At 41.7% G+C, this 27,486-nt stretch overlaps 1 protein-coding gene across 3 annotated transcripts in view; it reads right to left on the bottom strand.

Moving 5' to 3' along the window:
• The window catches only part of TEC (tec protein tyrosine kinase), a 118,910-nt gene that overhangs the window by 14,980 nt on the left and 76,444 nt on the right, over positions 1 to 27,486 (bottom strand). For 2 of the 3 annotated variants that reach the window (XM_070397006.1, XM_070397016.1), the window contains 8 exons: positions 23,182 to 23,286; positions 14,079 to 14,160; positions 13,270 to 13,398; positions 11,095 to 11,135; positions 9,853 to 10,028; positions 8,419 to 8,484; positions 3,662 to 3,716; positions 1,201 to 1,280 (listed from right to left, as the gene is read on the bottom strand). In XM_070397006.1, coding sequence (XP_070253107.1) covers positions 1,201 to 1,280; positions 3,662 to 3,716; positions 8,419 to 8,484; positions 9,853 to 10,028; positions 11,095 to 11,135; positions 13,270 to 13,398; positions 14,079 to 14,160; positions 23,182 to 23,286 — 734 coding nt within the window. The remainder of the gene's footprint in view (positions 1 to 1,200; positions 1,281 to 3,661; positions 3,717 to 8,418; positions 8,485 to 9,852; positions 10,029 to 11,094; positions 11,136 to 13,269; positions 13,399 to 14,078; positions 14,161 to 23,181; positions 23,287 to 27,486) is intronic. The other variant, XM_070397025.1, reaches the window with a different exon arrangement.

Below are 27,486 nucleotides of genomic sequence, written 5' to 3'. Positions count from 1 at the left end.
GAAGTAAACTTGCAAATATTTAGAGGACTTACATCCTAAAAGTGAATAAACTAGACTTGTAAAAAATGTACAAAGATCTATTTTAGACATCTTTCTAGAACACAGAGCTTCTGGAGTCATCTCTTGCTAATAATCTTTCAAGATAACTCCTACTGCTCTTAAGATAAAGCTCAGACCCAGACGATGTGGCTCGGTGGTTGAGCTTCGACCTATGAACCAGGAAATCACAGTTCGATCCCCTGTCAGGGCACATGCCCAGGTTGCAGGCTCCATCCCCAGTAGGGAGTATGCAGGAGGCGGCCAATCAATGACTCTTTCTCATCATTGATGTTTCTATCTCTCTCTCCCTCTTCTTTCCTTTCTGAAATCAATAAAAATATAATTTTTTTTTAAAAAAAGATAAAGCTCAGACTCCTTGACACTGACATGACCTAACCTCCACATTTATTTCTCAGGCTTCTCTCTCCTCTCTTCATCCTGTCCCCCTCATTCTACAATCCAGCTGCAATACACTCTTCTCAGTTCCTGGAACTCAACCTATCCCTCCCTAACCTCCAGTTCTGGGCCCAGACGGTTTCCTGATTCTGAAACATTCTTTGCCCTCCCTCCAATTTTCACCGCTTCACCCATCATGTCTCAGCTTGAAAGTCACCAACAACATCAATAACTAACTCAGAGGTGCCTGGGCTAGGTACCTCATTTTCCCCATCCGCCCCCCAGCACACAAACATTGCCCTCCTAACATAGCACTTATTTGTACACTATCTTGACTATTTGCTTTTCTGAAGCAAATTTGCCCACTAAGTTATTGGAGGGCAGGGCCTGTCTACTTTGCTCACTGTGGTATCTGTAGTGCTTAACACAGTGCTCAGTAATTATTTGTTTAACGTTGCTAACATTTCTATAGCCATTCTCAACAAATTTATATATATATATATATATATATATATATATATATAATGTAATATACATACATATATAATTTATATGTGTGTATATATATAATGTATATATATTATATATATATGTAACTATGAAGCAAATTATTGAAATATCAATATAAAATATAGTACAGAATTTAAAAATTAAGTTCAGGTTTTCTTTTTAATGTTGAAAATTAGGAATCCATATGAACTATAGAGGAACTTCATACCAAAACTATAAATTTAAAAAAGAGAGAGAGAGAGTAGGATTACTTACCCTCCAAACTTTGTGTAAAGGGAGACTGTGTACATGCCCGGTTGACTGGAATCCCTTACCATAAAACCGCCTTCTTTATCCTGAAATACAAGTGAAGAGAATTGTTTCAGTTCATTAACACATATCCACGCCATGGAGAAGAGTCAAGAAGCCAATCTTGAACGATTATTAGCCTTTACCTAGAAAATCTGCTTTGGAGAACCACAGCTTCCCAGGAGGGTTCCTCCATATGACTTTCCACGAGATTAAAGAAAGTACGCTCACAATCCCCCCCATCCACAAATCATACACACAGGATGAGAAATTTCAAAAAGATCATCTCTCGGGGCCCTTTCAGAACTAACAGACAAGATTCTGTGACTCCTTTAAGACTTGGACATGAGGGGGGACAGTTACTGAAAAATTTATTTCTTAATGATTGCATTTCATTTCATACATTTTTAATATCTGCTAAAGGTTTGATCCTGACCCAATATCCTCTTCTATCTAAATAGCATTTTTTTTCTGTAAATATCTCAGTGCTCTTTACAAACATGTTTTTAAAAATCCCAAATCCCACTGGAAATCGATGTTAAATATCATTCTTTACAAAAGGAGAGACGGAGGCACAAGTGACTTAAGCAGAGAAAACCAAAAGGCAGAAGCAACAATAAGTGACTAAAAGATAAATCCTCATAGGTTCCAAGCCAAAGAGCAAGAGAGACAATGGAGTTAAATAAAATCTAATAAGAACAATTAGGGACAATAATATAACATTTTATTGGTAAACAGAATAGTAGCTACCATATGTTTATTGAAAATTTATTCTATTTTAATATGTTCTAATCTGTGGATTTACTTAATCCTCAAAACAGTCCTATGAGGTAGGTACTACTGCTATCCCGGCTTTACTTCGCAGGTAAGGAAATGGGCACAGAAAGGTTGGATAATTTTCTCTAGGTCACACAGCTAATAAGTAGCAGACCCAGGATTTGAACCTCAGGTCTTCTAGCTACGCACTCCTCTAGAGTTGCCGCCAATTGTGGGGTCACCAGGGAGGCATGTAAGAATGCTGCAGGGAAATCACATGGTTACATGTCATTTGAATCAAGCAAAGTCACCTGTTATTGCTCTCTCAACATAAACTACAGCAACAATTGCCCAACAAAACCTTGACTGGTGGGGAGAAGCAGGAGATAAGATGAGAAAGCATGAATTTAAAAGACTGGAAACCATTCATAAATGGAATAGCTGGATAAAAAATGCAGAGAACTGTAAAGGTCACCTGCTAATCTAACTCCTCACCTAACAGATGAGAAATAGGCTAGAAAAGTCACAGTTAGACTTGGGTCACCTTACTTAGCCCATTATAGTTTTCTCGGTACTACATTTTATCCTTTCAAGTTAATCCTTTTTAAAGTGTAAGAATTTCAGCACATTTATGTCTAAAGGCAACTAAATACTTTATTAAAACCTAATTTCTAAAAGGTATCATGCACTTTAACTAAGGGAAATGTGGGTCTCTGACTCCATCTTGTCCAAGCTTGCCTGTTCCCATGGCCTCAGGCTAGTAGCTCTGCTTGGTTGCATATGGACATGCTGATCACTAGAAGAATTCTGCTAGCCCCTGAGTTTTACAAAAACAGCCCCTCCCATTTCCCCTTCCCTTGACATAAAAGAAGTCTGAACTCTCTACTTTCTTAGGATGAATTTGATGGTTAGTTTCCCATCTTCTCGGTTGGCACCTTTGGACCAATAAAGCTTTCCTTACTCCAAAGTCTGAAGTTTTGAGTTTTGGCCTTTCAAAGTATCAGGCACACAGTCTTTGGACCAGTAACATACTATCGATATTAATTATTTTAAAACAAATAACTTCAAACAAAAAGGAAAAACACATTTTAGTACCAAAGCAAACAATAAATCAGTAAGAGAGTAAAGAAAATGTTATCCATCTATAGCTATTACCTACTGTTATGGGTTTAACCTACTGTTAAAAGCTTGTTGGAGTCCTAACCCTCAGGACTTCAGTATGTGGCCTTACTTGGGGACTTACAGAAGGAATCAGGTTACAATGAGGTCATGTAGGGCAGGCCTTACTCCAAGTGTCTGGAGTCCTTATTGAGGAGAAATAGCAACACAGAGACAGGCACACACAGGGTGAGAAGCAGAGAGGCCTGAAACAGCTCCTTCCCTCAGAGCCCTCGGAAGGAGCCAACCCTGCTGGCACCTTGATTCCAGACTTCTCACCTCTGGAACGTGAAACAAGACATTTCTACTGTTGAAGCCACTCGGTTTGTGGGACTTTGTTACAGCAGCCCCAGGAAACTAATACACCAGTGTTCACTATTAAATGATTAAGAAAACAAAACCCTGTACTTACAGTATTTTTTAGGCTTTAGGAACAGAGGTACATGAAATGACCGGATTCATTAAAATTAACTGGTGCTAAAACCAACACCGTGAAACAAGTATAAACACTTACTTCACTCCTGAGGAGTAGTTCAGCTTTGCTTCTATTCATATTTCTGCAATACCATCTGAACAGAAAAAGATACATCTAAGACCTCAGGTTTCTTAAATTATTTGTTATTCTTTTTAGACTTAGCAAGGTAATATTTCTCATTTATTACAAATACAATAAATAAGAACACGATTATCACTCATAATCTCAGTAATACAGACAACTACTAGCAACATTTAATGTATATACTTCCAGACATTTTCTACACACATTTTTATGAAAGTGGGATCAAACTATACTTGTTATATCATAATCTAAATTTTTCATATAACTGCTGACTGACATCTTTGCAAAACAATATAGTTCTATGTATCATGGATGTGCCATAATTTACTTAGGCTATTCTTCCTTATTTAACATAGAAATCATTTCCAATTCTTCACTTATTATAATAATAGCAAGAACAAATTTTCCTCCACAGACTCAAACATGCAGGAAATGTCACTTTACATTATTGTCTTGAATTCGGTTAAATCGTATCCCAAGCCCCCATCTCACCAATAGTCCATAGATTTTTTATCTCAAGTCATTCTGGAGACTTCCCCATTGAATTTCAGGAAGAGTCGAAAGAAACAGAGCAAAACAGAAGAGCAGGCTTCCTGGGTCCTCCAGACTCACTGGTTCTGGCCCTGGAGGTGACTGAGGCTCTACTGTAGGAATCCGCCATGACGAAACAGTGGAGCCTGCCCTCCCGCCAGGTTAGGGTTAGGGTTAGGGTTAGGGTTAGGGTCCTGCACCACTCCGTGCCACAGCCCCAAGTGCCTGCTGATCTGTTACTCATTAGCCCTTGGGAAATCTTTCCTGAGGAAAGATGGATACTGCCATTGCCAACTTCATTCTCAGAGGTGCTCCACTCTCTCTGCTGCCCCACCCCAACCTCTCCATGAGATTTCAGTTGACCCTTGAACAACAGGGGCTAGGAGTGCTGACACACACACACACCTTCCCATCCCAGAAGTCAAAAATTCTAGTATAACTTTTGACTGCCCCAAAACTTTACTAATAGCCCACTGTTGATCAGAAGCCTACAGAACAGTCAATTCATATGTATTGTATATATTATACTAGAGGCCTGGTGCATGAAATTCGTGCACTGGGGGTGGGGGTCCCTCAACCTGGCCTGCACCCTCTCACAGTCCAGGAGCCCTCAGGGGAGCAGACCTAAGCTGTCAGTCCGACATCCTTAGCACTGCTGCGGAGGTGGGAGAGGCTCCTGCCACTGCCGCTGCACTCGCCAGCCATGAGCCCAGCTTCTGGTTGAGCGGTGCTCCCCCTGTGGGAGCTCACTGACCACCAGGGGCCAGCTCCTGTGTTGAGTTTCTGCCCCCTGGTGGTCAGTGCACATCATAGCAACCAGTTGTTCCACCATTTGGTCAATTTGCATATTAGCCTTTTATTATATAGGATACTGCATTCATACAATAAAGTAAGCAGGAGAAAAGAAAAATGTTACCCAGAAAACCATAAGAGAGAGAAAATACATTAACAGTATTTAGTGTAAAAAAAATCCATGCAGAAGTGGACCTGCGCAGTTCAAACCTATGTTGTTCAAGGGTCCACTGCATAAGCAAGGAGGCCAAAGAGCATGAGCTCAGTTTTTCTTAGGCCTTTCGTTTTAAACTTGACTTTTTTTGTTTGTATTCAATGCCCTTCCGTGGGCAGAAAACCCTCTACCAAGGTCATATTTCCTGAGGTTCCAATGTTATGAAATAAGGTTGGCCCCTCTGGACATCTGAATTTTCTCTGAACAGAGGCAATAGTGACTCTGCTGAACCTGTCCTGTCAGGAAGAGCTATACACACAGGGGTATAATGTGAAGGAGCCTGTGTGGTGCTGCCACGCAGATGCCAGCTCACGTAAAGCTTGCACACTCCTGTCACAGAAATGCCTCTGTTAGGGGGCATTTAGCTCCCCTTGGTGAAGGAACTATACAGCTAAAAAGCAAGCCCAGGATTTGTAAATAACTTGCCATTCCATTCTTAGATATCACAACTCCAATGTGAATGACGTCTGCAGATTAGCTAGTCACTTCAGAACACCCCAGAGGAACAAGATGTCATAGTGGTGTTTGATCCTACGCAGAAAGCACTGAGTAGGATCCCGGCCAAGCTTCTTGGGCAGCGTGGGTTGGGTAAAGCATAAAAAGAAAACAGGTATAAATGAAGAAAAAAATAGAAAACAACCAATGAACCAGCTACCGATCTTTGCCAGTTCTTAATTTGGCCCTTGCCACCTATGCCACCAACTCAAAGCCTTATTCTAGACTTTTTCTTGTTTAAGGGCCCTTTCATTTTTGTCACCTTCCTTTAACATCTTTCCATTAAGAACATCTTATTGACCATCACTATAAACCCACTTTCTTTCCTGCAGCCATTCCTCTGAGCATTTCCTTCCCAAATTGTTACCTGGGTGTGGAGGTCAGAGCTGGGTTACTGGGATCCCTGACTAGGATCCCGACAGGCCCAGGAGCCTCAGATCCGAAACCCTAAGTCCAGCCCAGTGGACAGGGTGTTGCCTGGGCTGCTTCTTCGCCCAAACAAACAGCAGAACTCTTGATTTAACAGCTGCCAATAGGCATTTTAACCTTGGGGACGTTTAAGAGTGGAAAGACAGCAGGAGAAGAAGGGGAACTCTGACTCACATTAAGAACAGGTTTCCCCTTTTCATCCGGCAGGCGTGGCACAATGCCATGTGGAATCCCTGACCTCTGGCACATGGCTGAGGGGACTCCCACGCTGAGACCTTACACAAGTTCACTTAGTCACACAGAGGAGGAGGAGAGGCCCTCAAAGGAGAGAACATTTCCATACTAAGCAATACCCAAAAACTCATGGTACTGAATCACAAACTTCATAAAATCTTTATCTGTAATTCCGTAAGTCATAAGGGAGTCCTCACATTTTAGGGGATTATCTGGCTGTCAAGTACACCCCTCTCCTCAAGGTCCCAAACCTAGCCAGCAACGGGGCCAGCCCTTGTGAGTAGGTTCAGAGCCCCTCCTAATATTCCATGATGCTAGTCTTGAATTCAAAATTTCGTGGCATGTTTTAAAGAAAGCATTACTTCAGAAAAGTTAATGTGTTGGATAAAAATACCCACCACTCCAATACCTCAACAGTCCATGTAGAGCATTATTTCATAGAAGACAGTCCTTGACCTGTTAGTTCTCGATCACTTTAAAATCAGGTCCAAGTTTTCCCTTTTAGTATCTTCTCTAATTCTAAGGATTTGACTATATTTTTCTAAAAATATTTTTAATATGTTTTATTGATTTTAGAGAGAGAAAAAGGGAAAGGAAAAGATAGAAACATTGATGAGAGAGAAAACATTGATCGGCTGCCTCCTGCACCCCTCCACTGAGGATGAAGCCCGCAACCCAGGCATGTGCCCTGACCAGGAATTGAACCAGCAACTTCTTGGTGCATGAGATGATGTTCAACCAACTGAACCACACCAGCCGGGCTCCAAAAATATTAAGAATAGAAACACTATTTTTATTTATATATTTTTATTCTATCGCCTACTTAAAAACAACCTTGAGGGATCATACCACTAAATACTGTCACTTTTGAACCTATTCATCCTTTTCTAGATCTTTAAGGTATACTCATGTTATAAGAAGTGACACAGACAGAGGAAACAGCTTTTCATTGTTGTTATTGTTGTTGGTGGTGTTTTTAAAGAAGTAAATGGAAACATCAGTCCATTTCCTTAGTATAACCACAAAAGAGTGTTTGTTATATGTGAGCCTTTCATTAAAACCTGGCCATGCACAGCTAGTGGCATATGAGTAGTATGCCCATTGCTTTCTTTGTAAAGTAATCGGACTGCATGCACTAGGGGTGTTAGCCAGTTCATAACTAGCCGTTAGCCCAGTACATTGATTTTTAGAGATCTGGTTTAAGACAGTTAGCAGGAAGAGGGTTATCTCAGTTATTTTTACATATAAAGATGCCTACACAAACATAATGCCTCACAAATAAGAAAATGATTATATAAATTATTGCACATCCATATGCCACATGCCTGGCTATACCCCCTAGGCCTAACACAGTACCTGATACATGCTAAGGTCTCAGGAAGTATTTGATAAATTTATGACAAAGAAATATAATGCAGTTATAAAAGTGTTTCTGAAAAAATATTTAATGGCATGAGGAAATAGATTCATAATGTTCTATTAAGTGGAATAAACACAATATAAAACAGTTATCTATAGCATGATTCTATTTTTTAAAAGATTGGAGAAAAATATGCTAATGTTGACAGATCAATTCTATTTTATGTATGAGTAATTTTTCTTACTAACTTTTTAATATTTTCAAACAGTTTTAAAACAATAATCATATATTATTATACTTAGAAAAAAATAATCAAACATGTTTTTTAAAGGCCACTCTGAGAAACTATATTCTGATTTCTTGAATGAATGAACAATGATCTTGCATTTCAAAGTCAGCTAACGTGTGATTTGTTTAAAATAAATACAATTGTATTGCTTGTATGAAACCATTTATACATAGTACCTTCAGGTAAAGTGTATTATAGAAACGAATTCTCTCAGCACCTTTTACAACCTAGACAACTAAGTTAAGCATATGTTAGTGCCACCTTCTAAAGATAATGAAAGATATCCATTAACCTCCACAATTCCTTACGTAATTAGGAAATGAAAACACTTCTGGTTCTCCACATTTACAAAATAAACATTTACTTACTCATATTGATCTAAGTTGTTTGATTTCTTTCCTGTTACATAATTACTTGGGATATATCCTTCACTCCTAGAAAGAAGAAAAATACTTTAGGTAAATTGATATTATCTTACTAAGAGGTTATTAAAAGAAAGATTATTGCCTTCTTAAAATAATTAAAGTATAATATTGCCTAAAGTTTATAAGAAAGACTAGCTGACCCCCGATAAGTCAATATAGCGATAGCATTTAATGCTTTACAAAGTCCCTCCTCATTTGATCCTCACAATGATTCTGAAGTAGGCAGGCATTCTGTACCTACTTTCTGGTGGGGAAACCAAGGCTTAGAAAGATTAAGAGGCTTTCTCAAGGTCCCACACCAGGAAGAGGGTTATCTCCGTTATTTTTACATATAATGATGCCCACACAAAGCCAGCAACAGGGCCAGCACTTGATCTCGTCTCTGAACTTGTGGCTAGGTTCAGGGCCCTTCCTAATATTCCATGATGCTGGTCTTGAATTCAAAACTTCTTGGGAAGTTTTAAAGAAACCAATACTTCAGAAAAGTTAAAGTGTTGGATAAAAATAACCCCCACTCCAATACCTCATGTAGAACATTATTTCATAGAAGGTAGTCCTTGACCTTTTACATCAGTATTATCTGGAGTGCTTGTCAACGAGGCAAATTCTTGGGTCATACCCCAAGAGATCTGAATTGAGAAGGTCTATGTGAGGCCAAGAAATCTTTGATTTTTACCCCATATGACTCTTATACACATTATAGGTTAAGAATTCATAATAGGTGGAATCTTGGTAAAAGCCAAGATTCTCCACATAAGAAAGAAGAGATACATGTATAACATTTAAAAATTGAGTGAAAACCTTGCAATTTTCACTCTGAATTGGAACTATTAGTATGAACTCAGAATACATTCACACAAAGTGTGTATGTGTAGCTCTGTTACACTGAGAAAGACCTAGAAGCAATGACAATCCAGTAGCAGTTAAAATCCCAGCACCCCAACTATTGTCTCCAGATATTATTTCTTGCTAAGAGGAGCTAGCACATGCCTGACTGTGCAAGTATTTTATACATACAGTCACATACATTAGATTCATTCTCTCTCTCTCTCTCTCTCTCTCTCTCTCTCTCCCTCAGGGGTAAAAACATAAAAATGCAGTTTTTCTCAAGATCAAAATAATCCAATTAAACATATCATGGATGAGAAAGAGACCAGTGTAATTGTATTCTAATTTCTGGAAAGAAGTGGTCAATCCATTCACATTTATTGCATCACTGATAAGAATACACTGCGTTACTGCAAAGTAATAATGTGTACTTTCTCTTATGGCCAGCGGAACCAGTCTCCTTCCATGGGAGTTACACATTATCCTCTTCTCCTCAGCACTTAACCCCCACCACCCACCATGGGTCACACACAGAGAGGGAACACTTACCCATATTTATCTCTTGCTCTCCACCAATGAACATCATTCTTTTCTAATATGATATACTCTTGGCCTCTCTCTAATCTGAGATCATGTGCTTCTGTCGCTTGGAAATCATACATAGCTACAACTACTTCTTCACTGTTATCTTCTTCTTCGGGTGGAATTGGTGGGGGAGGCCTTCGCTAAGAAAAAGAGAGAACGTGTGAAAGCTTAGTTTTCCATCTGTGTGCAGTCAAACACCGAGTGATTCACACATCACCACAGAATAAAGCAGAACCCTCGAGTCCGCCTCATATCATCTGGTGAACCCGCCCATAAATCTGATGCTACTAGACCTCTCATGGGTTTCAGAATATAGGACAGGAGTAAAATCTTTAAACTTCAAGAGGCTTCTGCTCAGGGGCAGGGGCAGCTTTCCAGGAAGAAGGAAGAGTGATATGTGAGTAGAAACCAGAAAAGGGAGGCCTGCTGCTCAAACGGCCTGCAATGGGGAAACGCACCATGGAGTGGAGACTTTTATCTGGTCTCCTCCCACTCAAAGGAATTTTACATCTGTCTTCCTGTGTGCGAGACACACACTTAGTACCTATTTATTCTTAACACATAATCCCCCATTTACAACTGAGGAAACAAGGTTTTAAGTAACCCACTCAAGGTCACTCCTATCAGATTCACATTGGATCAGGCCCTGTCTGGGTCCAGCGTACCTGTGCTTCCCACCATATCCCACCCTTCAAAGGTGTGTCACTAAATCTGCACAGTCACTCCTGTGCCATAAGACTGTGGTTTTAAAACTAAAATATTCCTGTGAAGTCCCACACCTCTTACACAATTCTCTTTTTAAAAATATTTTTTTTATTAATTTCAAAGAGGAAGGGAGAGGGAGAGAGAAACATCAATGATGCAAGAGAATCATTGATTGGCTGCCTCCTGCACAACCCCTGACTGGGTGGGAATCAAACCCTGACCTCCTGGTTCATAGGTTGACGCTCAACCCCTGAGACACACCAGCTGGGCCTCTTATACAATTCTTGAAGTCAAACTACAGGCAAAATGCCAGATGATAGTAGGGGCCCCAATGACAGTATCTGATACGATTAATACTATTTGACACCTCCAAAATCAAATAAGCTAGAGCATATCTGTTTCTGATATGATGGGGGTTGGGGTGGGGCATACAGCATCACCTGAATGAATATAAACATACTCAATAAACTGCAAGTCCTTCCAAAGTTAAAGGCCACCTACCTTCTTTGTTTCTGGTGCTGGAGGTAGTACTTTTCTTATACCTGAAAATGACAACAACAAAAGTAGGTCAACATGCCATCTACCAATGATTGATCATTTTAAGGAAAAATGAAAATGAACACATAGGCAAGAATTCCACTCTGACTCTCTCAGTATGGTGCATGTTGCTTGTATTAATATTTGCAACAGAATTTTAACATGCTGTTCAAGTCGGTTTGTATTTCTGTCTTTCTGAACAGGTTGTAAAGGCCATAGGGATTGGGGCCTTCTTTAGTCTTTGTAAACAAGTGGGATTATATCAAACTAAAAACCTTCTATTAAGCAAAGGAAACCGTCAACAAAATGAAAAGGCAGCCTATGGAAGGGGAGAAAATATTTGCAGACCACATATCTGATAAGGGATACATACATAAAACATACAAGGAACTTATACAACTCAATAGCAATAATAATAACAATCAAAAATGGGCGAAGGAGCTGAAGACATTTTTCCAAAGAAAACATACAAATGGCCAACAGGTATATAAAAAGATGCTAAACATCACTAGTCTTTAGGGAAATGCAAATCAAAACTACAATGATATATCACCTCACATCTATTATAAGGGCTGTTACAAAAAATACAAGGGATAAACGCTGGTGAGGACATGGAGAAAAGGGAGCCCTCGTGCACTGCTGTTGGGAATGTCAACTGGTACAGTCAGTATGGAGGTTTCTCAAGAAAATAAAAATAGCTCTACCATATGACCCAGCAATACCACTTCTGGGTATATATATACACAAAGGAAATAAAATCAATACCTCGAAAAGATATTTGCACTCCCATGCTCACTGCAGCATTATTCACAATATCCAAGGTATAGAAACAACATAAGTGTGTTGAAAATGTGATATACAAGGTGTCCCCAAAACATAAATATACACTTTAACAGCTGGTAGCTCAATTGATGTTTCATTCTTTTCAGCCAGACTAAGCTTTGAACAAAGGAATTTCACCCTAAGATGCTACTGGAAGTTTGAAAATGCAGTTGAAGTACAAACACTGCCTTTATATTTATTTAAAGTGTCCCAAAAATGTATATACAGTTTAACACCTACTAACTCACTTAATTTTCACTTTTTCAAGTTTAACTGATTTGAAATAATGGGTGAACCAGACTAAGCTTTGAACAAAGAAAGCTTATCCACTAGACTTTTTTATGGGGACACATAAAAGATAAAGTTTACAGAGCAAAACTGGCAATAGTTAACGAATTGAGGGCACACAAATACCAAACGAAAAGATTCCTGATGTTTGCAATTCCACTGCTTCGCATTAACAGCAGTGCCTGGACCAGAACAGTCATCAGTTTGAAAACAGGCATTGATAAAAAAAAGTATTAATTACTGTACATTCTTTCAATTTTGAAAATGAACTGTATGTTAATAAAGACTAACTTTATAATCATTCAAAGTATGTATACATTTTTTGGAGATACTCTATAGGTGTCACTCATATGGTATCAGTTATATATGGAATCTTTAAAAAAAAAAAAAGTCAAACTCATAGAAAAGTGAGCTGGGAGTAGGAAAACAGAGATGTTAGTAAAATGGTGCAAACTTTCAACTGTAAGATGAACAAGGTCTGAGGATCTAATGTATACCATGGTGACTATAATTGATAACTCTGTAGTGTTTAAATGAAATTTACCTAGCAGGTACAACTTAAATGTTCTCACTCATACACAAAAAAGGGAAAACATGTGAGGTGATGGATGTGTTAACTCAATGGGAGGAATCCTTTCACAACATGTAAGTTTATCAAATCATCACATTGTATCCTTTAAATATATTACAATCTTACATGTCAATTATACCTCAATAAAGCTGAAAAAAAAGGTGATGATGATGATGCCATACTAGGCTCACATTTTTAACAGTTATTTTTAGCAGGCTTCCACACTGTGATAAAAGGCCCCACAAATTGATTAGACATTTTGATTCCATGAAATGGTCTCACTACTAACTAAATATAATTATTCTTACAAGTACACCTGCCCAATATTTACGCTGTGCTAGAAAGTGCAAAGGCCATACTTAACCAACCTCAAAATAAAAATCATGTCACTTTCTCACTCCGCCAATAACATGTACATCCTGAGCACAATACAATCATAGAACAAAACGAATACTTACTACTCTCAAAAAGATTATATTTTTCACATCCAGGTGCTAGCTTTTCAGTTTGTCTGCAACACTGATAACTCCCATCTGCCCAAAACTTAGGATGATATTTAATCATAATATTATTGTTGTTCTTTATTTCTGCAATTCATAAACACATTAAATGATTAGTGAAATAAGGCAGAGATGATAATGTCTCTTTAGTAACAGTCAACCATTCTTTATTTCTCAGATTCCATATTTATTATGAGAACTACCTCATAACATCATCCAACCCAGCATTCAGAAAAATCCATATGGTTCTCTTTTGCCTTTTTTTTTTTTTTTTTTTTGTGAAGCACCCTTGTTAGCAGAAGTAATCTGGGCTACACTGTAATGGATAAGCAAAGAAGTCAGCCCACCACCATTCTGTTTTACAGAAGAAGCAATGAGGGTCGTATGGGACAAACCACTCATTTAAATACTTTAAGCAAAGTCAGCTCATCCACACCGAATGTTGACTACATTGTCAATTTCTTAGAAAATATCAAATCCCTTATCATAAAAGCCCAGTGCTTTATTGGTTTTAAATATATCATGAACTAAATAAAACCATGCTTTTCTTAGAAACTATGTATATACCACTAGAAGGAATCAGATTATAAAAAAAGAAGTTATCTTCAATATGTATCACTTAGGTAACAAAATGTCCTTGGAGAAATACTTTTTGTATAGTAAAAGATTATAAATGCAAGATATATTAGCTGTGCTTCTATTTTAGTGATAATAATGGTCTGTCCTAAAATTATATACAGATTAATATTTCATTATAGGAGTTTTACCTTCTTTCAATTTCTTCACCCACTGGTCCCTGCTTTGTGCACTAGGTGCAAAAATGTAAAGTGTGTTAGCATCATGAACAACCTAAAATAAAAGATAAGACGGAGTTGGTGAGAAATACTCAGACACAGCACTTTGTCTAGCAATAAAAGTCAGTTACTTTGGATCCAAAGAACCTAGATTCCTGCCTCACAAAATGCATCTATTTCTTCATGTCTACATCGAGTAGGATACACATTTTGCAAAGGACTGTGCTTTATAGAAGAAAAAGTTATAGAGGCCAGGATGCTTCAGTAATCTGGTTATTTCCTGTGACCTAATTCACTAAAGCTCCTTAGATTAACTTGGTGCAACAGGGATGATTCTAATCCAGTATTTTTCTGAATATTATTTACTGGTAGATAAAGGGACTACTCCTAAGGCATCACTCCTATACTTTCTTTTTGCCACTAGAAATAACTGCAGTAGCTAACTATTAAGCACTGACTATTCTAACTCTATGCTAAGTGCTTTACACACCTTAACTCAAGGATTACTACCATCAAGGTATCAGTATTTTATAGATGAAGAGACTAAGACCTATCCATGGACTCTTCACTCCTGTATAACACCAGGAGGCACCATTCACACAGAATGCACTGAGAGTGGTACCCATAATGTTGTGCTCCTTAACTTGCCTGTCATCATTTGCCAGGTATTCCAGAAAGCCACAATCCTGATTCCAAAGCCCAAACTTCCAACCAGTGTCTCTTTTAGAGGTAACTTCTATCAAACAACTAAATAGTCTTATTACTCATGCTTTTGGTATCCTATACAATAAGAGCTAATATGCTAATTAGATCAAACAGCAGAATGACCATTTTGTAGTGCCGACGACCTTCTGGATGAAGCCGGGGCTGCGGGGGCCCAGGCAGCTGGGGCTGCGAGGGCCAAGCCCCTTGTACGAATTTTGTGCATCAAGCCTCTAGTTAATAATAAAATTAAACCTGGGAAAGTAACCCAAGAATTTTATCTTTGGTCTTAATGTCTGTCACAAGGCAGAAACACCTTGATTGTGTAAAAAAATATATATGGAAAATGGAAAAAGAAGGAGACATATGTAATACTTTTAACATAAAGATTTAAAATCCTATATAATAAAAGCCTAATATGCAAATTGTCCCCTCGATGGGGAGTTCAACTAAGGAGTGGGACTGGCCAACCAACTGCAGGAAGGGAGGCCCCAGCTGGTGGCAGGCAGCCACTAGGGACCCTACCCCTGCATGAATTTCGTGCACTGGGCCTCTAGTATCTATAATAATCTATAATAATAAAAGCATAATATGCTAATTAGACTGGACATCCTTCCGGACGAAGCCAAGGCTGCGAGGGAAGCCCGGGCCCTGGGTGCCAGAGGGAAGCCAGTGCCGGCAGCCGGGGGAAGGAAGGCCTACTCTTGCACAAATTTCATGCATCGGGCCTCTAGTCTATAATAATAAAAGCATAATATGCTAATTAGATTGGACGACCTTCCAGACGAAGCCTGGGCTGCGAGGGTCTAGGTGGCTGCTGAGGTGGCCTCGGGCCAAGGCAAGCCACTGTGGATGCAAGGTCTGAGCCCCTTGCACGAATTTTGTGCATTGAGCCTCTAGAGTGTGTGTGTGTGTGTGTGTGTGTGTGTGTGTATGGCTAGCAGCCTCTCTTCACCACATCAACAGCCACTGGATTGAACACAAATAGCTCTTTCATTGGCAAATGGCTGTGCCTGGCCATCTTCAACAGGTAATTCCTTCCCATCATTTCAATCAAATAAATTTAGTCTAAGAGCAATGTGAGCACCATAGAACAATAGTGTCATATTTCATTCAGTGATGAATTAATCCAACTAGCATTTTGATGGGACTACATAGATATAAAAACATATCAAACAAGAACCTTATTTTCAAGATGTGGATAGAAATACTTTATAACAAGACAGAAAATGAGACATGATAGAGAGGTAAAGATAGAGCACTAAGAGAGATGTGGGGATCTACATTGCCTCGTTTGGTCCATGATTTTCACACCTGTGATAATGTAATTTTAAGAAAATAAATATCTATTTGGTATTTACCACTGTTCCTGGCACAGAAATCCTAAAACCCTTGGAATATCCAGTGCCTAGAGTGACAAAGATGTCTTTTGTTGTGCTAATGAGGTGACTTCCGGAAAGTACCTAAGGATGAGGGCTGGTTGTCAATAGAGCCAACCTTGTGATTAAAGGGTTGGCACTTCCAGTCCCCCTACCCCACCCCATCCCAACTACAGGGAGGGGAGAGGGACTAGGGCAGGGGTGGGCAAACTTTTTGACTCGAGGGCCACAATGGGTTCTTAAACTGGACCGGAGGGCCGGAACAAAAGCATGGATGGAGTGTTTGTGTGAACTAATATAAATTCAAAGTAAACATCATTACATAAAAGGGTACGGTCTTTTTTTTTTTTTTTTTTTTTTTTTTTAGTTTTATTCATTTCAAATGGGCCGGATCCGGCCCGCGGGCCGTAGTTTGCCCACGGCTGGACTAGAGACTGAGTTCAATCAACAATGGCCAATGATGTCATCCATCATGCTTACACAAGGAAGCCTCCATAAAAACCCTAAAAGGAGCAGGTTCAGGGAATTCCTGGGTTCGTGAATACGTGGAGATGTGGGGAGAGTGGAGGGCATGACACCACCATGCCCTTTCCCCATGCCCTGTCCTATGCATCTCTTCCATCTGGATGCTCCTGAGTCACATTCCTTTATAATAAACTTGTGAGCTAGTAAATAGAATATTTCTCTGAGTCCTCTGAGCGACTCTAGCAAATTACTCAAGAGGAGACTGAGGAAACCTCTGATCAGCAGCACAGGCAATAACTTGGGGTTGACTGGCATCTAAAGTGGGACCAGTCTTGAGAGACTGAGCCCTTAACCTGTGGGATTGATGCTGTCTTTGGTCAGATAGTGTTAGAATTGAAATGAATTGTAAGACACCTAGCAGGTGTCAGGGAATTACTTGGTGATGTGTTAGAAAACACACAATGGGGTGGTGAAGGCCTGGGGTGGGGCAGGAACTGGTTGGTGGGGGTCAAGGGGGAAGAAGAGGGGACATCTGTAATGCTCTCAACAATAAACATAAAAGAAATTAAAAATAAATACATACATACATACAAACATACATACATACATAGAAAACACACATTGGAATTGGGTGTCAGAATCTTACCCAGGTTCGTCAATGCAATCAACTCTGTACCTAAGAATTAGGTAAAAATGTACCATGAAACAGTCATTCTGAATTGAACAGGGTTATCTGGAAAGAACTTCTAGGGCTTTGAACCTTCCAGAAACCTGGGTGTGTGGTAATAATTCATTACAATAATCCACTTTACTAAGTCTTTACATCAAGCTAAGCACCTACATACACTGGCCCATTTAATCCCTGTGGCAGCCCATGTCTCTATTAGCAATAGGACCCTCATTTTCCAGATGAGAAAACTAAGGGAGGTGAGCTTATGTCATCTGAGTAGGATCTGTTTGACCTCCAAAGGCCCTTCTTGTTCATGTTTCCCCCAAACACCTTCATGGGGCCCCTGGACCAGTTCCCTGCTGGAATCTGCCTTTTCGGGGTCCAGTCTAACTTCTCCTCAAAGCTCACCTCTTGACAGTATGGTGAGTCTGTAACGTTGTTAAAGTTTGTTCAAGGCTAGCCAATCAGAGGAAAACCAATTCAAACACAGCGTTCTGATAACCAAGACTAGATATATTACCTAGCTAACTTGGGACATTTGTATTCCTATAAAGAAATATCTACAGATAGCACCCTCAACCCAAAAGATGACCATGAATGTGGCATCTCAGGCAAGCCGGTGGGTGAGCTATCTGGGTCCAGTATCCTCCTCTGAGCAAACCTCCGAGCACACCTGGAGGCCACCTCCGTGTCACCCACGGGGACAGCTGACTGGGGCAGAGGGCACGCAGGGAGCCATGTCCCTTCAGTGTGTGCCTCGTCTTCCGGTGAGTCATCCTGCCAGAGCAGACAGTGTCAGGGAGGGAAGAGCTCTGCAGACCTTGTGGTACAGAAGCCAGTTCAATGAGGAGGAAATACACCACCACCCCCACCACCCCCTTAGGAACAATCCTTAGTCCTTACCCTCCCTCCTATTTGCATCTTCATCCACTCATTCCTTTATTCAAGAGACCTTCAGGGACAATGCATCTAACAGCTGTTAGACAGACAGATCTGGGTTCAAAACTCAGGAAAGAAATGCCACCGCCTGGGGAACCCCCTTGCCATCAGCAGACTCAGCTAAGGAAGCAGCTGGCTCCTCCTCCTGTGTTCTCTGTTCCGTCCTGGGCGAGAATATGCTGAGCCGGGAAGCAACCTCTTTTTCTCTCTTAGTGTCTTTTGAAAATGTCTACTTTGCTTTGCTTTTCCTTTTTTTTTTTTTTTTTGGCATTGCATCTGCATGTGATACAAACTTTCACTGTGAAGATGTGAAACTAGAACCCGAACTTTCAGTTATACTTAATAAAATAAGAATTTTTTGCCTTTTAAATCTTGCTGGTTTAAATCACATAGTTAAAGCTCAAGTTTACCTCTTCTTCATTTTTAAGGTGGTTTTTAAATTTTTCTTGTATTTCTTCATCTCAACAACTAAAAATGGTTCTGGGTGGAATGCTTCCTGTTCTCATATTTTCCTCCATCATTCTAAACCGCTCCAAAGTGTGCATGGCAGATCTCTTTCTCTTGGAAAGCAAAACTTCTAATTCTGAGCCTAGACCATGAGAACCGTAGCTCCCCACATCCACCTGCCACCCTGCAAATGTCTAGTAGCCATCAGCAGTGTGACAGGAGTGGTTCCCTGCTAAACTTCAAATGAAATCTCTCACACACACACACACACACACACACACGTAGACACACACAATTACATATGCACTTAACATTCCTAATCAAGAACAAGATTTCAATTGGGCTGACTTCTAGATCTGAGGTAGGTGTAGTGTTAATAGCAGCAGTAAGAGAAGTAACAATAACAACAATAACAATAGCTATTACAGTAGTTAGTTAGTTAGTTAGCTAGCTAGTTAGTTATTAACAAAGGAAGGGAGCAAATGAAATCAGACTTAAGCCTGATTAACTAGGAAGGGCAGTTTCACAGACTCCCCAAGGGATAGCCGATCCCTGAACAGACAGGAAGAACTGCTTTCCACACTCCCCCGGGGACAGCCTGCCCGTGCCTGGGGATGGGATGGGGCAGGGTGACACAGTGGGAAGTACCTCTGCTGAGGCATGCGCAACAGAAGCCAGATGATGCAGCAGGACCATAAGGTATATGCAGAGGGAGCCCAAATAGCAACACAAAGGGGAGGAGTCTAGCCTAGGGAAATCAGCGGGGGGGGGGGGGGGGGGGGGGGGGGTAGGATAAAGGCAAAGAACGCTGGAAAATCCAGGAAAGGGGTTGGAGGGGGTAGGGCCAGCACAAGCCGGGGAAGATTTAGGGAAAAGATTGGACAGTTTGAAAGAAAGCCTGCTTGTTTCCGAAACCAAGAAAATGCATGGAGGATTAGTAAGGGTCTCGGGACAGTTGCTGGCCACTACATCCCCGAGGGCATATTATTTCCTTTCACCCTGATAAAACTTAACTTCTCCCACACGTGTGCCCTTTGGAATTCTTTCTTCGCAACACTGCAAGGACCCATTTTCTCTAGCAACACAACTAACACTCATCTTGCTTTCACTGTGTATCTAAACTATTTCTATATCGCCTTAGTTAACCCTCACAACAACCCTAGGAAGTGAATGCTAGTATAATTATTATTCTCATTTTTCAGAAGAGGAAAGAGACACAAAAGCAGTTAAACCTGCACAAGGTCACCGAGCTCATCAGCGGCAAATCAGGTGGTGTGGCCTCAGAGCTGCCTCTCTAAGCACCACACTGTCCCTCCTCTTCAAGCAAAGAAATGACAGATCTAAAATGAAGGACTGGGAAAAAGAAAATTAATTGTAGTCCTTCCTCCTAGTGTGTTGTTCTCACCAGAGTGAAAATAAACCAGATGCCGCTTTAAAGCCTGAATATCTTAATCTCCCCAACTGGTAAACGTTTATTTCAAATGTAAACTGATAAATTCACAGTAGCAATTAAAAACAACCAAGCTCTCCATTGTGCTACTATGTTGAAAACACTTTTTTAAAATATATATATATATATATATATATATATTTTTTTTTTTTTTTTTTTTTTTTTTTACAGAGAGGAAGGGAGAGGGATAGAGAGTTAGAAACATCGATCAGCGGCCTCCTGCACACCCCCTACTGGGGATGTGCCTGCAACCAAGGTACATGCCCTTGGCTGGAATCGAACCTGGGACCCTTCAGTCCACAGGCCAACACTCTATCCACTGAGCCAAACCAGTTAGGGTTGAAAACACTTTTGCAACTTTTCCCCTTAGCACATAGTGAGACCATAGCTATGGGTAAAAGGCGACTTGCAGAGGAGATGTTCACTAACCAAAGGAAAGCATAGACCAGAGAGGAGGTGAGTGGGTGTTGGAGAGAGGTCCTGTCTGCCTGCTTCAAGGTCTGAATACCAGGGTCCAGCTCTGCACGCCTGGCTCCCAGGGCACGTGTGCACCATGACTGGCAGGGAGTGACAAGGATGCCCCGGATGCCACACCGATCCCCTGGGAGTGACAGGACATGTGGGTTGTGGGGAGGTTTCTCATTCACAGAATGACCCTGGACGAGTCATTTAACGTCTGTGAATCTGTTTCCCGTCATAAATGAGACAGTGTATTTACCTCCCTTCCATAAAATAATCATTGTGAAGGAAAACATGAAAAAACATAACCTTTTTAAAAGGCACACTTTAATGGACATGCAATGCTAATGTATTTTGCATCACAAGCAGCATTTGAATCTCATTTTTGTTCCAGGGGCTCGCTCCTACCCCTTCTCCGCTTCTTAAATTCACAGAAAACACCTCACCCCACTTTTTTCCGTCTCAGTCTCCACTCCCTCTCCTAATGGCTCTAGGACCAATCTGAATAATAAATAGCACGTTAGGTCTGGGGCTTAGAAACTCAGGGCATTGGTAGAATCTAACAGACCAAAAACATGTAGCCTGGCTGGCACGGCTCAGTGGTTGAGCATCAACCTATGAACCAAGGAATCACAGTTCAATTCCAGTCAGGACACATACCTGGGTTTGGGGCTCGATCCCCAGGGTGGGGCATGCAGGAGGCAGCCAATCAATGATTCTCTCTCATCATTGATGTTTTTATTTCTCACTCCCTCTCCCTTCCTCTCTGAAATCAATAAAATATTTCTTTAATGTTTCAACCAAGACTTAAAAAGTTTATGAAAAAAAACAATTACTATCGAAGTACAAATGAAACTAAAAATCAACTACCATATGATTTAGCAAGCCTACTTTTGGGTATTTATCTGAAGGAAATAAAATATGGATCTTGACACTATCTCTGCACTGCCATGTTCACTGTAGCATCGTTTGCAATATGCAAACCACCTAAATATCCAGACAGATGAATGGATAAAGAAAAGGTGTTGTGTCTATACACCATGGAATATTATTCAGCTTTAAGAAAAGAAGGAAATCCTATTATTCTTAACAACATGGATGAACCTGGAGGACATTACTGGTATACTAACTGAGATAAGCCAGACACAGAACGATGAACACTCTATGATCCCACTTATATATGGAATTTGAGTCAAAATCACAGAAGCAGAGAATAGAACAGTGGAAGTCAGGGGCTGGGAAATGGGGAAATGTAGGTCAAAGGGTACTGGGGTAGGCAGTTAGACAGGCATGAGCAGAGAAAAGACAATGGGCCAGGTACATATAAGGTCACCAGGCAGAAAGCTCCGGGTGCCTAGCAACAAGCAAAACTGTGAAAACAAGTAGCTAGCCCCAAGGGTAACCTTTCCTCCCCTAGCATACCCCTGGTCATGCAGTTTAACCCCCTGACCTCCCATAGTGCTGGCCAGGCAGTTCGGATCTTCCCCTGACCTTTCCTCCCTTGGCATGTTGCTAGTCTTGTGGTAGATGCCCTGGGGGAAATGGATAAGGGGCCAGAGAATAGCCCTTAAGCACTAAGCCCCTAAGACATGAGGTTCTGAGCCACATCAGATACATCTAGGCCTCGGTTGTGTTTCAGCTCCAGGACCAGAAAAGCAGCAAATCCAGACAAGGGATGCCACGGCTGACATCAGATCCAGCTGCAATGACTAATGACCCTGGTGCCAACCAATCAGGGAGACCGAGATCCTGAAAGAACACACCTGGAGAGCTGATGAATATTCTATGGCAGCGGCCACCAACCATCGGACCTCAGGGACCACCAGTGGTCCGCAGACCACCGGTTGGCGACCACTATTCTACGGAATCCTCCCCTGAGACCTCAGATAATTTTATCCTCAAGGTAGTATTTGTGTATGACTCTCACTAGGTAGCATGCCCACAGCCCAATTTTGAGTTTCCCTCCTCTCTCTCTCTCCTTCCTTCTCCCGTAAGCTCTAAGGGCCCCTTCTTTTGCCTCTCTAGCTTGTTTCCTGAGCCCATTTCTTCTACGATTCACTTCCACTTCTGTGACTTTCTAAATAAGCTTTGGTTGAGTTTCTAAATAAGCTTTATTGGTTGAGTCTTGGCTCTGAATTCTTTCTTAGCCAGAACTCAAGTACAGAGGTTGCTGAACCCAGGTCTGACTCTATGGTGCTACTGTCGCCGCCAACAGTACCAAGTGTTTCAGTTACGCAAGGTGAGAGTCCTGGGGATCTAATGCACAGAATGGTGGCTACAGTTCTCAATACTGTACTGTGTACTTGAAATTTGCTAAGAAGGTAGATCACACAAAAAAATAAAGAAAATGGTATGTGAAGTGGTGATCATTTCACAGGGTATATACATATATCAAAACATCAAGATTTTACACCTTAAATATATACCATTCCGATGTGTCAATTATACCTCAATAAAGCTGAACTTTTAAAAAAATCAACCACTAAAGCAATGACAGGAAACTGTAATGTCAAAGAGTATGACTATAAGCCCAGAATTACGCTGCCACGGAACATGCCGGCTCACCTGAAACGGATATTTATTTTGACAGGGAATGACACCGTCATCATTCTTCACTACTTCCACACACTTTATTTTTGAAACATCAATAAATCCCTTTCTGTATTTTTTCTGTTGAAAGAAAGAAAAAAAAGAACGATTACAATCATAAGATATAAGAAAATGTGATTAATGGTAGTATTTGTCAATGAAATCACTGACTCAATATATTATAATTTCTTAAAATTATTCAAAACACTAACACTGTGAGAACTCTAATCAAAATAATTAAATCCTTTAATTTCTAAAGATGAAATGGTTCTGTTCTTGCCTCCCAAAAGCTCTGGAACAGAACAATGGACTCCCTCTCATTGTTGCCTTCCCATCTCAGACACGCATCTTAACTTCAACTTCTTTTTTTTTTATTCTTTACTGGAGGCCTGATGCACGGAGAATCATGCAAGAATGGGCCTTCCTTCCCCTGGCTGCCGGCACTGCCTTTGCTCCGGCCTGGAGGTGCCTTTCCGCCTTCCCATGTTGCCCAGAGGCCTGGAGCAGCTGGGGCAGTGCGGAACGCCTGCGTCATCGCCATGCTGCCCACAGGCTCGTCAGCTTTGTCGGGTTAATTTGCATACTTGCTCCTGATTGGCTTTGTGGTGTTGCGGAGGTACAGTCAATTTACATGTTTGTCTATTATTAGTGTAGATTGTTGAAAGTTTTACATATGTCTCCTTTTTCTCCCATTGAGCTCTCCCCGTGTACTCCCGACCCCCTTCTTCAACTTCTTGATGAGAGCCCAAAAAGAGAGCATCAATTACAGAAGCAAACTGTAGCCCGTTACCTGTCCCCTCCAGCACACAGAACCAGGAGGATGAAAGGTGGCCTTAGCACATCCTCATAAAGCCTCCACTCAGACTCTCATTGAAGGTTCTACTTTCTCCCCTATTGCCCTCCCTCCCCCTGCACGGAAAATCTCCCTGCAGCAGACACCGAATGACATATCAAGACACCCCTCCCCACCAAAAAAAGCATTCACACCAACTGAGATTACTCACATGAGTAAGCTCACATTTGAGAATTTATCCCAGGAAAAAATCCAAAGGAGTACAAAATAGTATGTGCAAAGATAACTTGATATATTGTATCCACTAAAAATATTGCAAATACAATGTAGAAATAAAGAATGTTTGCTGAATAATATTAATTGAGACATGCCATAGATAAAGCTGTATAAAGACTAAGGCTACTTAGGTGACGGGATGGGGGGGTGGATATACAGAATAGAAGAAAAAATAGACAAATGAAGAAGTGTAGTATTGGGGGTAGCTCAGCCATTCCCTGGCCCCAGTCATTCAAGATTGCTTCATCTAATACTTTGAAATGCCCCTCTGGCCCCAATCTTTGAGCCCCCTACCCGCTCCCAGGAACCTGCTCAGCACCCTCACTGCCACCAAAGAACTTTCGGACCTGCCAACTGCCCCAGGCCACCAGCTCCCATCTGACTAGACTGCTCTGGAGGTCATTTCACCAGTACTTCTCCTGTCCCTTGCCCTCCCCTCCCCTCTTCTTCTTTTTTCTCTCTCCCCTTCTCCCCTGCTCTACCCGCCGCCCCCCCTCCCCCCACCACCTCACTAATCCCACACATCCCTTGACATTTTTGCACCCCTATTCATTCCTTTCCCTGTTCCTGCATGCTGGGCTGCAGAAGGTCAAAAAACAACACTGTCTCCTTAACACTTAGCCAGACCTTCACTGCTACATCTAGTTCTTCTGCGTCTCCAGCAGAGAGAACCTGGTGTTCTCCATGGAACCCAGAGTCTCATCAGAACACAAACCCTTCCCAGTCCCCTTCTCGCAGGGGACAACTGCCCACAACTTTATGGGGACGAGAGCTGCCATCCCACACACACACCCCAACCCCCTCCTCCTGCAGGTCCAAAGCATTTTAAGATTTTCCGTTTCCTCTTTCATCCTGTTTCTAGGAGATTAAAAGGCTACAACAGTTAAGAAACTGTAGGTGGTACTTCGCTCACATAATTCCCCTCCTTTCACAGATGAGGAAAATGCAGCTCAGACTGTTGACACACATTACCCAGCTGACCCCAACGTCCACTGGACCCTGGGATGCCCCAGCTGCCAGCAGGTGACAGAATTCGTGGAGACAAGTCCCCAAGGGGGCAGTCAGGGTTCTGGGCATGGACTGAGCTGTGGTCAGGAGAGGGGGAGGGACACTCTCCCCAGCCACGCCCTTCCAAGGCATGTCCTTCCCCTGCCTAGAGCCACCTCCTCTCCCAGCCACACCAAGAGCCCTTCTTCTGGCCCTGCCATGACCCAAACCTTCTCTTCCCTTCCTGAAAGGAAATGTGATCGCACCTTCAGCCTTTCATTTCCTTCCCGCCCACTCCTCCTTCACCACTTGCAATCTGCAGCCCACGTCACCACAGGCTGCTAAAGCCATTCTCAAAAACATCACCACGAACAAACCCAACCGTCTTTGCTCAGTGGTCATCGCTCACACCTTTCTGAGATATCTAGGTGTGCCGACACTCTTCTCCCTTAGAGGCCTTGAGTTGGGGGGTCATCTGTCTTTCCTTCTCTCCCTTCCCTCAGTTTCCCACAGGGCACACCTGCCCCGTGTCAGCAACGGTGTCCAGGAATACACAAAGTCCCGATCGGGGAAGCTCACGTCCTAAGCGTAGAGTCCAACTATTGTGTCCTTTAATCCTCACAGCCACTCTGTGAGGTCAGCGATACCAGACACATTTCACAGAGGGAAGACACTAAAATTAAGCAACTTTCCCATCTCTACCTCTGAGACAGAAAAACAGTATTTATTATACAGGGTGGGGCAAAAGTAGGTTTGCAGTTGTGAGCATGCGAAACACGGAGTTTATTCTTGTATTATTATTGTATTATTTTCCACACAAACAACTGTAAACCTATTTGTGCCTGAGCCTGTAAAATATAGTAAGTACCGTATATTAAAAAGATGCTAAGAGAATACAGAGGAACTCTGGCTTAAATGACGACTTGGGCAGAGAAATTCTGATGCATGGTAGGGAGGAAACGAACAGCACACGTGAAGAAAAACACATTCCAGAATGACCTCAGTTGCCTCATCTGTAAAATGGAAATTATAACAGTATCTACTTCATCGATACTATTGCAGAGCTCTGAGAATTAAATGAGTATTGGCAAAGTGCTTAGAAGAGAGTCTGACCTGTAGTATGATATCTGTGTTTGCTACCTAAAATAAGTAGCAAAAACAACAACAACAAAACGATTTGATGGCTGATGCACAAGGTGCATGCAGCAGGATGGGGAGGTGATCAATCGATCGGGGGCAGCTTATGAAGAACCCGAAGCCCCGTGCTGAGAGGTCTGGCCAAACAGGGCCACCCCACCCCATCCCTGGGGCCTGCACCAGTTAATGGGCAGAGGAAGTGCCAGGGCACCACCCTCCTATTGACGAGTCACACATCACTGCAGAAGCCTTACAAAATACTAACAGCAACAGAGGGTCAAACGACCCTTCATCCCCAACCCTGGAGAAAGTCACTGTTAACATCATGGGCTTTTCAGACACTGCTCTGGGATCATGGACCACCTGCCAGCTCTCAGCCCTCGAGCCGCGGGCTATGTACGGTCTGCTTCCACGACACCCTTCTCCACCCACCACCTGCCCCCTCCACTAAAGGCAGCTGTTAGATGCAGGCCCATCTATACAGAAGAGGGGCTGACTTTTATAGTGCGTTTACTTACACCCCCTGAGTTCATGTTCTGTGGTTATGTTAATTAATATAATTATGTTACTGTACTAATATTTGGGCTTATTGATCCAAATACCTCGCTATGAAGTTGGAGGATGAAAGTTCAAATTTAGGTTGCTCCTTCATTACGTTATCCATCCCACCAGCAAACACTGATGAGACACCCTGCACAGTGGCTTCCAAGTTCTGGAAGGGGCTGAGGGTCTCCTCTGGAGGAGTTCACAGTAGCATGGTGGGTGGAGGGGTTGGGGGGATGACTCATCATTGAGGAATGATGATGAAGTCAGCGAGCACTGAGGAGCGAGGAGCGCTGAGAAGGGGCAGTGACTGGGCCAGGAGAGGCTGGAGACGGTTCAGGGAGGAAGTGATATTTGGATTTGGTTTTTAAAGGATAAGTAGGAGAGTTTCCTGTAGAGAAAGTGAAGGGCGGGGGGGAAGCATTTATTTAGGGAACAGAAAGAAATTATGACTGAGGCTCGGAGTGGTACAGGGGAAGTGTAGGAAATGACACCAAAAAGGTTGAGACCAAGTTAGAAAAATGCTTATATGCCAAACTAAGGAG

Source organism: Myotis yumanensis, unplaced genomic scaffold (genome assembly GCF_028538775.1).
Source record: "Myotis yumanensis isolate MYYU_CA2020_CCGP unplaced genomic scaffold, mMyoYum1.0.hap1 SCAF_1, whole genome shotgun sequence".
Classification (NCBI taxonomy): domain Eukaryota; kingdom Metazoa; phylum Chordata; class Mammalia; order Chiroptera; family Vespertilionidae; genus Myotis; species Myotis yumanensis.
This window is presented reverse-complemented; position numbering and strand designations above follow the sequence as displayed.